The following is a 16287-nucleotide window of genomic DNA, read 5'->3' as shown; positions in this document are numbered from 1 at the left end:
TCTTTCTCACATTTGATCAATTATTTAACTCGTGTAATACACGGATACCTTACACAGTAATCGATAAAATAAAAACTCTTGTAAAGTACTTTGACAACAAAAGAAAAAAGAAAGAAAAAAAAATCGTGTTTACAATCCTTTTAACTTTAAAATTGTACCTTGGATAGCTTATGCATGCAACCCGTAAGTAGCTTTTGCCCTTGATTTGATTTTTTTGGAATGCTTGACGTTTTTCGTCCACGTTTATAACAAGCGGTACAAAAGCTATAGTATTTTTAATATCAAACACTCGACCCTTCTACTAATTTATATCCTTTTTGATGAGAAATGTCTTATTCAACTGTTTGTTACAGTTAGATCAAAGACCTTTAGCAGTACAATTGAATTTTTAATGATAGCAGTTTACATCCTCAACAAATTTTCTAATTACATGCACATTGAACAATTACGTGCTACGCTAAAACACATATTTTTAAACATTTATTCTTAAAGAAATACATGGTTTTTCCATTTTAATTTAAAACATTCCCACAAATATAACCATAAACATGTTATCTATATACTTACAGTACATATGAAGAAATACCAAAACTTCCAATGTGCAACAACTATAGCTTCATGTATTCATCATAATGCAACCTTAAAAGCCACCTAGGAATATTTTAAAGATGACTCGTTCTAGTATTCTGCACTACGATGAGCCAACTAATATTCCTTCCTTTCAACACCAAAAGACTACTGGCATCCCTTCCTTCTCCGGCCACCTTATTCTCATTTTTCATATAAAGAAACCTAAACCGCTTTCTCCCGGCCACTCATCTTCATACCAACGATTGGTCACTCGCCCAGGAAACCATGAACACCCCACAACAACAAATCCCAATTCTCTACACCCCTGATGACCACCTTAACCGGAGGCCCCATGTTGAGGGCCCCCAATTAGGGAGTCATCACACTGCACGGTACTATGTGCACCGTGTCAAAGAAAGTCTAACCACGCGTATCTCGAAACTAATATGTTCGATTTTTCTTAGCCTTTTGTTTGTTGTTGGCCTCATAACATTCATCTTGTGGCTCAGTTTACGACCACATCGTCCACGGTTTCATATCCATGAGTTTTCGATCCCGAGTTTAGCCCAAGATAACGGCTTGGCATCCGCTCAAGCAACGTTCAATGTGACCGCACGGAACCCTAATTTGAATATAGGGATTTATTATGATACCATGCACATAAGACTCTTCTTTCAAAACCAAAACATTGGGGAAGAGCCGTTTAATGTTCCATTTTATCAAGAGCCCAAGAACACGACCGTTTTGTATGACACGTTGTCGGGGACGCGATTGGTGATCAATGAGGCGCGTTGGGGACAGCTTGTGGCGGCTCGGATGCGTGGACTTGTTACGTTTAGGCTTGAGGTTTCTTCGGCTATACGGTTTAAGGTTGCGGGTTGGGAGAGCAAGAAGCATAAGATGCATGCGAATTGTGACATTGGTGTTGGGCCAGATGGGATGCTGATTGCGAGTTATAGAATACCGAAATGTCCGGTCTATTTTACATAGACTAAGGGTTTGTCTTTTATTTATGTTTTGTTTCTTTTTAATTAATTATTTGTAAAAACGGCTAATTTGTTGTCTATTTGTTTTTGCTAGTTGATCTTGGGGTTTTTGTTTCAACTCCAATTGAATATTGTATGTATTAATTAATTTTCAAATGTATTTGGAAGATGTTATCTGTCCTATATATTCTAGTTTGAGAATGTCCGTAATTGAAAATTTGGTAACATATGTGAATCCCATCAGCCCATCAGGTGGTGGGAGTGTCCCTCTACGCTATCGAGCCTTACGGGGCGGTGTTCCCTTTACTCCTCATGTCCCAAAATTCTCGCTTCACCCTAAAATTCCTCCACGCACCTTATTTGATCTTCATATCGAATAGGAAAGCCACTCCGCTTCTGGGTGTCTTTCTTTGGTACCATGGGAGGTGGGGGCGGTGTTCCTGCCAGCCGCCTCCCTCCCGCAAGCACTGCTCCCACGCTCTTTTTTGGCGTCCCGTTCAAGTCCGTGCTTATATTTTTATAAATTCCATAGTTTTGGGACAAAACCTCATTGAAAAATTTTGCAACCGCATTAAAAATACAGAAAAAGTAACACAAATATTGAAAATTGTGATCCCATTTTAATTAAGGGAAAATTCCCAAAATAAGTATTTATGAAAACAAATTTCTAGTTTTAAGTATCATTTGCAAAAAATTCCAGAAATAGATATTATAAACTAGTCGTGACGAGTAGTTTGTAGAACCAATTAAAACTTGGCGTGTGTCCTTAAACTAATCGTAACGAGCACGTTCATTAATCTTTTACTCTTCACGACTAAATAAGTTCCATGCCTCGTAACAAACGCCCACGAGTAATTCATAAGTCGCGATGACTAGTTTACCCGGTTTACATTCCCTACACGAGTAGTTTATTAGTAGTTAACTCGTCGCGACTAAATGACTTATGAATTACTCGTGGGCGTTGATTACGAGGCATGAAACTTATTTAGTCGTGACGAGTAAATGATTAGTGAACGTACTCGTTACGGTTAGTTTAAGAACACGTGGCAAGTTCTAATTAGTTCCTACAAACTACTCGTCACGACTAGTTATAATACCTATTTCTGGAACTTTTTACAAATAAAACCTAAAACTAAAAATTTATTTTCATATATGCTTATTTTAGGAATTTCCCTTTAATTAACAAAGCAACCCAAATTGCATAGTAATTCTACTGTTGCCTTTAACATAAAATGAAGCCCAAGTATTTGTATAACTTAAAATTAAATAAGCCCAATTGCTTATTTTTTAAAATAAAATTCATTCTGTAAGTTGATTCCTAGACTTAAACTAGCATCGTGACCCGCATGCGTTGCTCTGCAGCACGTTAAATCATGAAGCGTGTCGATTTTTCATTACATATTCGTTAGAAAGTTCCTCATAACAAAGCTTATTAAATAAATACAAAATAATATAAAGTTTATGCTGTCTTCACCATAAAAGAATCGTAATCCAATAAACAAATCGGAGTCGGTTTCTTGTAGTGAATTATGTCTGCTCAACTTGCTAAAGTATATGAGATACTTCCTTGGAATGCGTCAGGCTACTGTTTAATCCTCCAACTCTAAACACGAATCCGATGCATTCCTCTTTTGTAGAGTTTAGATTGTCTATTTCAATATCCCATGTTTTCGTCTTATCCATTTATGTTATTTATAGTCTGCTGTTGGTTTTTCTCAATAGACAGTTAAAAAAACAAAAAAATGTTTGAAGCTGTCAAAAATGGGGCGGTATGATAGCTTGTGCTACTACTTGAAGTTTGACCTGTGAGAAGTTAAACTGTCAAAAATATATTATGTCCAGTTTTCAATAACCTTTAAAGCCTGTGACCAGAAATTACCTAGCTTCAACCATACAAATAATGAAGTCCAACGCAAGAAACGAATATACCTGCACGTTTAAGACCCAATAGAAATCAAATAATGCACGGTAAAAAAACTTAAAACGGTAATAACTTATGTAAAAAACCAACAATGTGAAGATCATTAGTTAATAATGACACAAAATGTAGATAGAAAAACAATAAACCCTACATGAATTTGCTTAGTTAATAATGACACAAAATGTAGATAGAAAAACAATAAACCCTACATGAATTTGCATATCTGTAAAAAGTTGTTGCCACACTACATGATCTGTAAGTAATTAAATGTGTAAAATGCCAAAATTGCCCCTAATAGCAAATGATAGGAAAGTGTTGATTTAGCGTGATTGCTTCAGCTAATAACCTGAACAACCTGTAACAGAATATCGAAATCTGCATGTTTGACTTTATTCAGTCAAACCTGAACGATAAGCTGCAGTTTTGACTAAAGTTGTCAAAAATTGTGATTAAGATACCATCTTTAACCCAAATTGTCAAATTTCTGCTAATGCTAGCATGTACCAAATCTGCTAACGCTAGCATGTACCAACTTGTTAGATCTGCTAATGTTAGTCCCGGTTTGTTATTTTTCTTTTGGTTTCTCTTCGTTTGTATATTTTTTGGGCTCCTGGTTCTCGGTTTGGTTTAGTATATTCGGCCTTTCCGAAAAAAAAAAAATGCTGAGATTATGACGCAAACACAAAAACTGTAAAAAAAATATATACTTTTGTTCAATTTGCAATATAATCTTTAAAGCCTGTGACCCGAATTTGGCTAATACCAGAGATATCTTTCATAAGTAAAACGACTTGTTTACAAAGAAACCTAAAACTGAAGCTGACCCGGTAACTCTAATGCTAATAGAACTGAATAACCCTAATGGCACACCACCGCCACCATGGAACTGAGAGTCGTAAACTCGAAGCCTTCGCCAGATTTGAAACAACCGCCGAATCGAGGAAAAAGTTATCACCGGTGTGTAATTACGATTCGGGTTTCCTTCACAAATCTTCATCATCATCATCATCATCATCATCATCATCATCTCGGGAGTTGGGGAACTGGAATTTCAGATGTTCGTGCTATTTTTCTTCTTTGATGATAGAGCAGATATAAACCAAGCATTAAAAAGTTGTACAGAAGGCAACTAAAGTCACCATCGTAACCGAACCAAGTCGCGGGAACTGCCAGGGTGGTGCTGCTGCTTCGAACCGAAAGTGAGGCCGAGATGAGAGAGGAAGCGAGTGATGCGGGAGGGGAGTCAAATTGTAACCTATGCTACAAAGTTTTTGAAATTAGTGTTACGTGTTAAGTAAAGAATGGTAATGGTATGATTAAAATAATATAAACTTACGAATAGTAGCAAAGTGTGAGACAACCGTAACTTGGGAATTCGTATATATATACTATAATTGTTTGAATCCCAAACCCACTATTCCTGGCCCTGGTCCACGTTAGGTGTCGACCCTCCTTGGTCAATGGTCACCTATTGAATCAAGCTCTGGTGGATTGATTGTTTGTTTGTTTAACTTACACACTTGAATAGGATTAAGTTTAAGAAACTCTTTATTTAAATGCCAATTGATAAAAGTAACATATTTAAACTCTTTATAGGATTAAGTTTAGAGAACATGGGCAATCAGGTAAATGGATAACATGTAAACTTTTTTAGGAATATTATTTAAACTTTTTTTTTTTATCTTAATACTATTGGCTAAACATTTAAACAATCTTTTTTAGGATTAGATGTAATGTAACAAATTTTCATAGGAGGGGCCCACCCCTTACTCACAAGCAAGAGTAGCTTGTGCCTTTCTCCATTCCCAATAACACCTCGTCGTCCCTTTTCATACGTATTTTTATATTAGTTATACTTATCATAGATCGTTAAGCATACTGTTAGATACTTAAATCTATATATTTTTTTCGCACATCATGTTTGTATTATTAGACTACTAGGCATTTGTTTCGACGTTTAACTTTGACATGTAGTAGAGGAGGATAGATGAAGGTCTCTTGAATTTAAGATTATGCAAAGGCTTTTAAGTTTGCTTTTAAAAGTATCTTAAAAGCATTTATAAAATCATCGATTATTATTAAAACCTCGTTGTCGTACTATATTTAAAACCGTAGTCATACATATAATTAAACGAAATGCAAAAGCTAACATAGCTTTATCTTCCTAATTTAACTTTGTGACCCATCAACTGTTATGTCAGAAAATCCATCCATTTGAATTTGTTTTGTCACCCTTAAATTTATGGGACAAACATGGCACATGAAGCCCAGAAGGGATCTAAAGATCTCGTGCTCCTATTTACTCCAACATCTGTTTTTGCTTTTTAACTCATGGAGTTAATTATATGTTACTTTTTTTATCGTTTGATTGGTTTTCTTCTTCTACTATTTAAACGCCAATTGCTAACGTGGAGCTGGCTCAATATGCAGAGACATATGCCTCTTAAATGGAAGGTACTCCCATGTTCGAACCTAGGCAATCAAAGTATTTTAGATTTTGTCGATGTAAATTGAAGTATCAGTAATATATTTAAAAATTTGTGTCAATATTTGACGGATCATCATTTGTTCCAACAAAATAAAAGAATACAGAAAAATAATAATTGTCATCGAAATATCCACTAGAAATTACCTTATTGAAATCCTATGAAATATCTGAAATAATAAAATCAGTAATAAAATTGAGTCTTAATTTGTTTGTATTATTGATTGGTATATATTATATAATAATCTTGATTACAAATAACTCTTATTTATAACAGATTAATACAAATCCTTATTAGACCCAAACTAAAAAAAATTAACTTAAAATAACCCTAGGTTTTGTAAATACGACCACCAAATCCACGTACTTATTATTAGTCTAACAATATCAAGTGACAAATAGTTCCTTCTTAAAAAATTGTCAAAAACTTTCTTTAGTGAATAACGACAGGTCATAATATCAACCTTGGGGAAGTTGTTAAGGTCTATCATAGTTACCTTTTGGTGTACATGTTATGTGCAAATAAAGGGATACATTTAAAGCTTTTAAGTTATATCCACCAGTACACTGATACAGAATTACTTACCCCGCAAGTATACAAATTGCTAATCCTTGTCAATTTATGAAATAAACATCATCATTCATCAAGATGAGTAAATTTTAGTTAACAATATCATCACTAACTAAATAAACCAATTGGTTGATTAAATTTTGCAATATACACCCCTTTAAATATCTAATCATACATCTAAATCTATATCATTATCTATCATAAGATTCGAACCCTCAACCTCATATAGAGATACACCATTTTACATATCTTAACGTTGTTAGACACATGATTGGTGGGTTAAATAATTTAATTAGAATAATTAATTTTTATTAACTAATGACATAATTTTCCAAAATCAAAGTAATAAATTATAAATTATACTCAATATATTTCATTTTATCTAGTAAATAAATAAACTTCATAAATAATTTGAATAATGTATCCAATAATATACGTCGTAGCAAAATCATAATATTAATAATATTAATTTATATAATAAACTAGCGTATTAATGCGCCGGGATATGTCGGTAAAACCCGACGATAGTAAAATTCAAGTGTTGTCGGTCCTTATTTTGAGACGGTAAGTTAACGCGAATTTGGTCAGTTTTGGTTACGTGCACTATGATATCAGAACTAAAATTCAAAAATATGAAAAAAAAACAATATAAAAACTGAGGTGGGCCAACGGGGGTGGCGCCCGTCACTAAAACACAGGCGTTGGTAGAACCCGAGCGTTCCAATCCGGTCGGGCACTGAGGCGGTGAGTCTATGCAAATATGGTTGATCCCGCGTCATGTTCATTACAGTACCGAAACTAAAACAAAACGATAAAAACAAAAACAAAATTGGAATTCGGTTGATTTTTATTACGTGTGTTACGGTACCAAAACTAAAACAAAATCAGGTGATCGAGTTCGGTTAGTTTCGCTTGACAACACAACCATCCAGCCCACATCAAGATTAATGTTGAAAAATAACCATTCTCACACATAAAATAACATAATTAACAAAAAAAAACATAAAAAACCCAATGCATGCATCATCACATATTAGAACTTGGGTCCAAAATGGCTCAACATTTAATTTAACCTTTTTAAAATAACCATCCAGCCAACACAAAAAGTTGGGCAAAAAAACAAAACCACTACTATATATGTAAAAACAAAAATAACAAATTTATGACACTAAAATTCTCATTTATATTAATTAGATAATAATCCTGATAAAACTCTCATTACATTACAATGTTTCATATTGTACCTACAATCTTACGACTTCCAAGTTTGGCCAAGCATATTCCAAACCCGCATTACAAGCATACCCTCTAGTCACCTAACAACCTCTTGAACGTGTGCAATGATCATGCAAGGCCCCAAAAACACCAATTTAACTTTGTTTGGCACCAAAAAGTAGTTCCAACTAAAGTGAGAAATATACCATATGACTTCTAAATCATTATTGTGTTACTAAGTACTTCCTCTAAATTAGAAATGGACTAAAAGTAAGTTATCTTTGTTTTAGTTTTCCTAAAACACAAACTTGTCATCTGGTATTTGATCTAATGTATCGAGACTGGTATATGTAGCATCTCAGATCTTTCGTATTTGTATTCATTTATGTTTACCCGACTCGAAAATGTAATTCGAATCTTGTGTACTAATAAAAACTTACATTTATTAGTAGTTAACTTGGTTTAACTTATTTTATGTTCTCGTAACTTTCAAACTCGCCAACAACTCTTAGAAACCCTAAAAATCGCTTATTTTAGCATAAAAACGCATTTATAAAAGTTCAGGGACTAAAATTGACCAAAAAAAAAATAAACATCAGAAAAAGGACTTCGTCGCGTCATGCGGGGAGCCTACCCCTAGTAGACAGCGCGACGCAGGGAACCCTCTGTGCAGACCAGAATCGTTTAGAAGTTTAGTTTATCACAAAATCGTTTTCTTTTCTAGTTAAATCACGAAAATTAAGCTACAAGAAATGTTATGTAGTATTGTAATATGCCCATATTCGTCTCATTGAAGTTATAAACAAATTTGTTAAGTTATTAGGCTCAATTTTGTCATTAATTGATTATTTTGTTTCTTAAACGAGCTCGTCTATCAAATAAATGTATTTGGACCATTATCATCTATACTAACTTATCATAAAACCCTAACAATTCTTGCAACTCAGTCTCCATCACCCAAATTTGATTTTCCCTTGGTATATATTGTGTCCTTCCTCAAGATTTTTATCTTCGGTTTGACTTTGGTGTTTCAAGACTCTTTGACTCGTATTTTCTCATCATTCCCTTAAATTTCCAGGTAAGTTGTCTTCTGATAAAACGTTTATTTTTATCTAACTAACAAAAGCTCTCAATCAATTTTACCAATTTATGAAGTTTCGTTGGTCAATTTAATTCCAACCCGTTTAGGGTTATAAAAGTCAATTTTTATGATTTACCGATTACTACGGCCTCTTGTTAAAATTAGCTTTCGGGCCATAAGACTTTTATGTTTGTCTTGATATTTTGAGTGTACTGACCAGAACCCGACTCTAGATTCAGAGTTCGGATTCTGAAAAGTACCAGCTCGCTTAAATATTAAATATTTCATATCTTGAGTTTTATACATCCGTTTGACCTGATTCCAGCGGCGTTGCTCTCCTTTTCTAATTCTATTTTATTTTCTCAATTTTTCAGGTTTATTTGTATCGGATTAGTCAGCACGTTAAAGACTCGTTTAATTCTTGTTTTATTATTATTTTCTCATCTAATAAGAAAGGTGAGTAATCACTCCTCTCTTTTACCTTTTTAAAACTCTTTGGGTACTTTATGCGTACCATATTATATTTTTATATACATATTATTATGCCAATTGCAAATCTTAAATATTGTGTGGTTGATCAATTATATGCTTACATACTACTTGTTTACTTATTCAATTGTTTATTTATCTCATTTGGAGAGGTCCATCACAATATATCTTATTTAGTATAACCATACGTCGTTTTAGTAGCCATCGATTGTGTTCGTTTACTCATGGCTAACCGACACCATTATTCGTATTTATTATGTCTTCGTAGCCATTGATTGTGTTCGTTTAATCATGGCCAACTGACATCATTATTTGTATTTATTGTGCCTTAGTAGCCATTGACCGTGTTCGTGAGTCATGGCCAAACGACACAAATTATTTGCCTATTATTTAATTGTTGTTACTCTTAATATTGATTTGCATCTCTCATATATTGTATTTATTATCAACTGGTGATTATTTGCTCAACTTTATGTTGACAAACCTGTTGTATTTTGTACACATATTGCAGGTTATATATATGAATGAAATGAAGATTTGGAGACTTAGTTTGGACTTAGGTTAACAAGTTTGAATGTTTATTTGTTCATTTTTTCTTCGATTATTGTGTTTGATTTGAAACGATGTGTCTTGTTTGATTTAATAAAATAATTTAGATATTGTCATAAATATTGTATGATAGTGTCTTGTGAGCTGTAAGCAATCAGTTCACGCCCCAACATTTTCGCCTTAGGTCGGGGTGTGACGGTATATAAAGTGTTCTTTCTTAATCTAGTGTGATTTGAGGCGTGTGCCAAATTTAGAGTGTGTGAGTTTGTTATAAACAAAACTCTCCACTAGCTTTCTCATTTTACCCTCAGCAATAAGCACCAACACATTTTACAAAAAATGATTGTAGAGGATACCCAACAACACATTATATGAAACAAAAATTCGTTAAATAATGCAGGCCTGACTTTTTGAAGTCAAACTAATGAATTTTATCTTCCAATTGATATGAACATTTAAGTCATTTCAGATAAAATCCTTTGTAATAAACTTAACATGATCAGTAACAACCCAAATGATCACCATGCCAAGATTGATTTATTATATAAACACTTAGGTTAATGATGTAAAGCGGTCAAATGTTGACTTTTCTAAGCTAGAGGCGAACGAAGTATATGATCCTCTGAGGTATCAACAGCAGGCACAGATGCAAATGGCCACATTGGAACTCCATGGTATCCCATAACTGGTACAAACTTGCCATCAACAATTGGGCTCTGAGGATATGGGAAGAATGCTGATGTGGCAGGTAGTCTACTAAAGGCTTTAACTTGTAGTTCTAGTCTCTCTTTCTCGGCTTTCAGCTTCTGTTTCTCATCTCTTAGCTCACTCTTTTCCACCTAAAAAACATATAAAAAAAATTGAAATATTTTGACTTTTACAGTCAAAGCATGTTATGATGAGGACGATTCGGGCTGTGTTTTAACGGGTCAAAACTTGAAAGTCAGCCAAAAGTGTTATTTTAATGTATACCGTATGCAATCTCCTGAATTGCTTCTTGAAATGATTGTATTATCATCGTAATAATAAATAACGCAATTATTATTTTAAGAATTAAATACGCGGAAAAATATACGGAACACAGGGATGTGCTCACACAACATGAAACAACACACAAAATTCACGGGATTGGGTTTAGTCAAAACGGGTTTGAGTCTGTATCGGGTTGAACAAATAAACAAGTTTATCTAAACAGGTGGTGTTCCGATCAACTCGTTTGAATGTTGACCCATTTAACCAATTTATTTTGTGATTTTTTAAAAATCGTTTGCTACAACTTATAAACTGATGGAATATTTTATGCAAAAATAAAAGAGAAATGAGCATCATGTTAACATGTTTTATAGTTATAAGGTACATAATTATAAATTTGTAATTTTAGTTGTGTTTGTAATTTTCGAGTATCAATTTGCGAAAGAAAATAATACAAGACAAAATTTATGTTAAAAGGGTGATGCTCATGTCAACCGCAAACATTTGGCTGACAGGATTTTATTTGGTTCATGTTGTGTTCCGGTTTGACCAGTCAACCCGCGAACATGACCCATTTAACGCCCCATATCAAAGCAAATTGCCACCTATTCTACCAACCGTTTCTCATTTTATCACTAAAACAACTATAAGACCATGATTTCAAAAATACCTTTAATTCATTTATTTTCGTCTGCAAATCTTGAGTAGACTCCTTAAGTTTCATGGCTTCTTCTCTCAACTGAATCACCCTCCGAATTGCATCACCCAAAATAACCGTTTTATCCGTCATTGGTGGTCTTCCTGGGTCAAGTATTTCATTTAGCTCTTGAAACCTTTTCAAGATTTGCCGTTCAAACAGTTAAAACACTTTCCTTTTTTTCTAGCAACAAACAGTTAAATTTTAACAGAAATAAGCGTACTTTTTGTTTATCTTATCTCTCCTCTTCTTCTCTCTGCATGCTTTTGAATCAGTAGCAGAGCATGATGCAGAATTCACCCTGCAAGAAAAAAATGTATGTCAAATGAACCATCAAATGTTTTTGAAATAAACAGCAAAAAGTACCTTTTTCTTGATCCAAGCTCCTTGCAACAAGATGAGTCCAAGAGTCCTGTACTGCAAGTATCATAAACCAATAGATTATTAGAATAATGAACAAAATATATATATTTGTTTCCTAATAATAATAAAAACTCACAAACACAGGTGGTTCATCCAAACACTCAAGCTAAGTATTGCCACATCAAATCACAATAATAAGTTTGAACACACCTCCAAACCATTGGATAATGAAACACAGTTAGGTATTATAGACTACTATAAATCAACCATATAAAGAAATACAATGACTAGGCCTGGCAAACAGGTCGGGCTAGTTTGGGTCGAATTAAGCAAAGTGAACGCGGGCTAATCTGGTCTGTTTTGAAAAAGTATCGATGTGGTTTGGGTTAAAACGGGTTTGGCCAAAATAGAATCAGGTTAAAATGAATGGTTAAAAAAAAACTACCTACCCCACGTCCACAACGCGCCCCAGGTTAAAATGAGTAGTTTTAGAGAAAATAATAATAATAATAATAATAATAATAATAATAATAATCTTACTATATAAATAAAAGAAAATGTTAAAGCTTAGGTGTCAATCCTACATTTTTCTAATATCTAATCTTTCATCTCATTCATTTTAGTTATCCATGGATCATATGTCAAAACGATTTTGTCAATTGGATTATAACATAATGTGGATTTTATTCATCATTGAGCTAAGTCATTTTCATACATGAGGTTTAACCAACTACGCAACTTTAGTACCTTTTTAAAATTTCTTGTAAATCAACACCTGAAGTGTCCAAAATCATGCCATTTTAGTACTTTTCGTTAACACGATTTGTTTTTTCCATTAAGTCAGGATAAAATAGTATTTTTTTTATTTCTCATTTGCTTAACCCTATGGTAAAAAAAATAAATGAGCCGAACTACTTTTTTAATAAACGAATCGAAACACCTTTTTAACAAAAATAAACAATCCGAACTACTTTTTTCACGAAAGTAAACGATCTGAACCGATTTTCAAACAACAATAAACTAACCAAACTACTTTTTTAACAAAAATAATTGAACCGAACCACATTTTGTTAACAAAAATAAATAAACTGAACTAATTTTAAAGAAAACAAACAAACCGAACAACTTTTTTTTAACAAGAATAAATGAACCGAGCCACTTTTTTTAGCAAAAATAAACAAACCGAAATACTTGTTTTAACAAAAAAATATACGAACCGAACTACTTTGTCAAAAAAATGGTTCGGTTCGTTTATTTCCGCTAAAAAATGAAAAATCGCATGACTTTGGAAACATTAGGTGTTGATTTGCAAGAAAACTAAAAAAAAATATTGAAGCTGTGTAGTTGGTCAAATCTCATATATGAAAATGACACTTAACTCTTCAGTATTTAAAGGTGCGCAAATGTCAACTTTATAATCACCTTTAAAACAAATTGATGATAAATAGAATCAATTATTAGGTTGGTGGTTGTTTTTCAGCATTGTAGAAAATATATTTAGGTCTGCATTTATATTGATTAATGGCATTATGCTCTAGATAATATTGTCTATATACACATTAATCATCTTTTAAATATTGTTAAACGAGAAATTACATTAAGTTCATATTTTCCATCTTGTGTAGTACACAGGGTGAACACATGGAAAGATAATTTCATAAAGTCGTGAACTAAAAAACAATACTTTGTACGTTAAATTAATTCATAAGTATTTTGAGAATCAAATAAAGCTTATTTATTTTTATCATTTGACAAATCTCGTGTAATGCACAGGTTCAAAAGCTAGCAATAATAATAAAGAAAATAAGAAAGTACGCGGAGACAAACAAGGGTCATTGGTGGTTCTAACCCATTTTGACCTCTTTTAGTTCTATATAGTTATTTTTATTGAACATCTGACTAACTTAAGGTAACCTAATTTGACCCGTCAACTAATTTAAGATAACCCGATTTAACCCATTGACTAGTTTAAGATGACCCGTTTTGGCCGGTCAATTAATTAAGATGACCCATTTTGACCACTAATTTAAGGTGACACCTGTCAACTAAATTAAGGTGACAAACTTAAACCCATCCTAGAATCATTTAAGGCGACCCAAATGAACCCATTAATTATTTTTGCGCAAATCAAGCCAAAGATTGCCGCATCTAAAGATGATTATAGAGAAACAATGAGATAAATTACAAGAAAACTTACATAAACTAATTAATGAGATGCAAACAAATACTGAGTACTGACCTAAGATTAGACGAACCGGTGAAGGGATTATCATTAGAGAACCAGGGGAAATCAGAATCGAGTGGAATATGATCATCGATGAACAAGCTGAAATCAAAGAAGCAGGATGTGGAGTTATTATTATTATTATTATTATCATCAGGACCGAGCATTATCTCTTGTCTCGCGTGGTTAAACTTAAACGTGAAGAGATGGGATTTATGGGTGGTGGAAAGAAGGTAAGTAAGGCGAAATGCAATTGAGGAAAAAAGAAAGAGGCGGCGTGCCGTGAGTCTCGTAGTGCGTCATGTCATGTCACCAACGAAATATTATTTGTCGTTTTCGCTTACCGGTGGTTGCTCTCTTGATATTTTTTAACCACCTTTTGTCTAAAATTCACGTGCTAAATACTGATTTTTTCTTTTTAAAAAAAACACTAAATTAACCTTGGCCTAATTATTTAGTCTTTAGGTTAAATTTAATCTTTGTTATGGGGTTAAGTATTCGGCTGACTAGAGTGATACCACATGCAAAACAAAACACTGTGGGCTCGTTAATAGAAGGAGATGAGGAGGTGGGGGGGGGGGGTCTTCTCGTAACCACCATCCAGCGTGAGAATCACTATAAGCGACTGAATAATATAAATCACCAAATACTAGTGAGTATATTAGCGGAGGTAGAGTGGTACTTATAGCTGAAGGGGAAGTTAAAAGAAATGAGTCAACTGTAATGTAAAAAAATCCACCAATCAGAGAGCTTGCGTGTGCTTAAGGAGAATTGGTGAATAAAGTAGCTGACTGATTGTGACATTTGTACTATATTGTACTATCATGATGTGTTGTCGACTAACTATTGGTTGAAAGTCCCTTTCGCCGAGATGCTTCCATTTTTCACCACACCTAAGAAGATATTTGGAGTCAAACCTTCTGAAATGTCAGAGGGAATGCTTGGCGTTAGGTGGGACTTCCGCTAGTAAAGTGTACTTTTGTTCTTGAGTATAAATGTTTCGCAGAGGTTGTGGGTCCACCAGCGGAATATTCTATTGTCTTTAGTGGGTTTGGAACATACCTCTTCAAGTCCCCCCAGTCCATTGTTCTTCTCGTGTGTCAATCTTGGGAAGAATTATGGACTGATGAGGAGATTGGTGCAGCTTTTGTGGAGCCACCCCAGCCATTTGTCCCCCGCGGGGGGGGGGGGGGGGGGGTTCTTTATGCATCCCAACGAAAGGTTTTTGGAAACCTTAAGATGGAAGCTTTCTTGGCGGAAGATATCTGGTGATATACCTTTCGCTGAGGCGCTCCAGGTGGAAGGTTTATGGAAACCTTCTTTAAGGCAAAGACCTTCTTGGCGGAAGGTACCTAGTGATATACCTTACACCAAGGCGCTCCATGCGTAAGGTTTCTGGAAACTTTCTTAAGGTGGAGGCCATCTTGGCAGAAGGTATCTGTTAATATGCCTTACGCCGAGGCGCTCTAGGTGGAAGGTTTAAGGAACCAACCCCTTCTTAAGGCGGAGACCTTCTTGACGGAAGTTATCTGGTGATATACCGGAAGGTTTGTAGAAACTTTCTTAAGCTGGATGGCATTTGTGCATTTTCACGATTGTACCTCTACTAAGGTGGCTTGCCATGTGGATTTAGGCAGGAAATATTTGAACATTGGGATTTGGTAGTGAGGATAAGAGCGTGTGTGTGATGGGATGTGGAGCCGTCACTTACTTTGTGAAGAAGTTTTTTCGTCTGTGTCAGGCGCGTGTGTGAGAATACAGGTGCACGCGCCCAACTGTAACACACTTGACGGTTTTTCCCTCCCACGAATGGCGCCAATGAAGAAACCCTTAGCCTAATTATTTAGTCTTTAGGTTAAGTTTGATCTTTCCCACATAGGCTCAAGTATAACCCGGCTGATGATGCTAGATTGTCGCTATCTAGTCAAAAACAAGTAAATCAATGTCCTAATCACCTAAACAAGCTAGGGTAAGTAGGATGTCGAACCACGAGGAGTATGTGGTCAGTGTGCAGTGAAAATGATTCCTAACATTATAAAGTGATTCAATTAACAAAGTGCTGATCACACTAGCAAACAATTTGGCTTTAATATTGATCAAACAAGTAAACAACTTTCAAGCAATTAACAAAGACAAGTCACACCCAGGATTCAAGCAAGTAAAC

At 34.4% G+C, this 16287-nt stretch overlaps 2 protein-coding genes across 2 annotated transcripts; one reads left to right on the top strand and one right to left on the bottom strand.

Annotated features, from left to right (window-relative positions):
* The first annotated feature begins 839 nt into the window (after positions 1-839).
* LOC143529668 (NDR1/HIN1-like protein 26) lies at positions 840-1560 on the top strand. Its single transcript, XM_077025410.1, has one exon. It carries the CDS (start codon positions 856-858, stop codon positions 1558-1560), a length of 705 nt encoding a protein of 234 aa, XP_076881525.1. The 5' UTR covers positions 840-855.
* Positions 1561-10444: 8884 nt separating this feature from the next.
* On the bottom strand, positions 10445-14290 carry LOC143529682 (transcription factor bHLH115-like). Its single transcript, XM_077025421.1, has 5 exons — positions 14128-14290; positions 11903-12014; positions 11760-11837; positions 11510-11672; positions 10445-10706 (listed from the first exon to the last, which is right to left on the bottom strand). The coding sequence occupies exons 1-5, from the start codon at positions 14288-14290 to the stop codon at positions 10458-10460; spliced, it is 765 nt and encodes a 254-aa protein (XP_076881536.1). The 3' UTR covers positions 10445-10457.
* Positions 14291-16287: the final 1997 nt, after the last annotated feature.

Source organism: Bidens hawaiensis, unplaced genomic scaffold (assembly GCF_021521415.1).
Source record: "Bidens hawaiensis isolate Kalapana, Puna unplaced genomic scaffold, B.hawaiensis_p1.1 tig00008636_1, whole genome shotgun sequence".
Taxonomy (NCBI): Eukaryota; Viridiplantae; Streptophyta; class Magnoliopsida; order Asterales; family Asteraceae; genus Bidens; species Bidens hawaiensis.
This window is presented reverse-complemented; position numbering and strand designations above follow the sequence as displayed.

Excerpts from the sequence above, each read along its gene's own strand:
- LOC143529682 (XM_077025421.1), bottom strand. The coding sequence starts at position 14,290 with ATGCTCGGTCCTGATGATAATAATAATAATAATAATAACTCCACATCC. Across the intron at positions 12,015-14,127 it reads TAATCTTAGGTCAGTACTCA|GAAACAAATATATATATTTT; the intron begins GTATTTGTTTGC and ends TATTATTATTAG. Across the intron at positions 11,673-11,759 it reads AGAGATAAGATAAACAAAAA|GTTTCAAGAGCTAAATGAAA; the intron begins GTACGCTTATTT and ends AATCTTGAAAAG.
- LOC143529668 (XM_077025410.1), top strand. The coding sequence starts at position 856 with ATGAACACCCCACAACAACAAATCCCAATTCTCTACACCCCTGATGAC.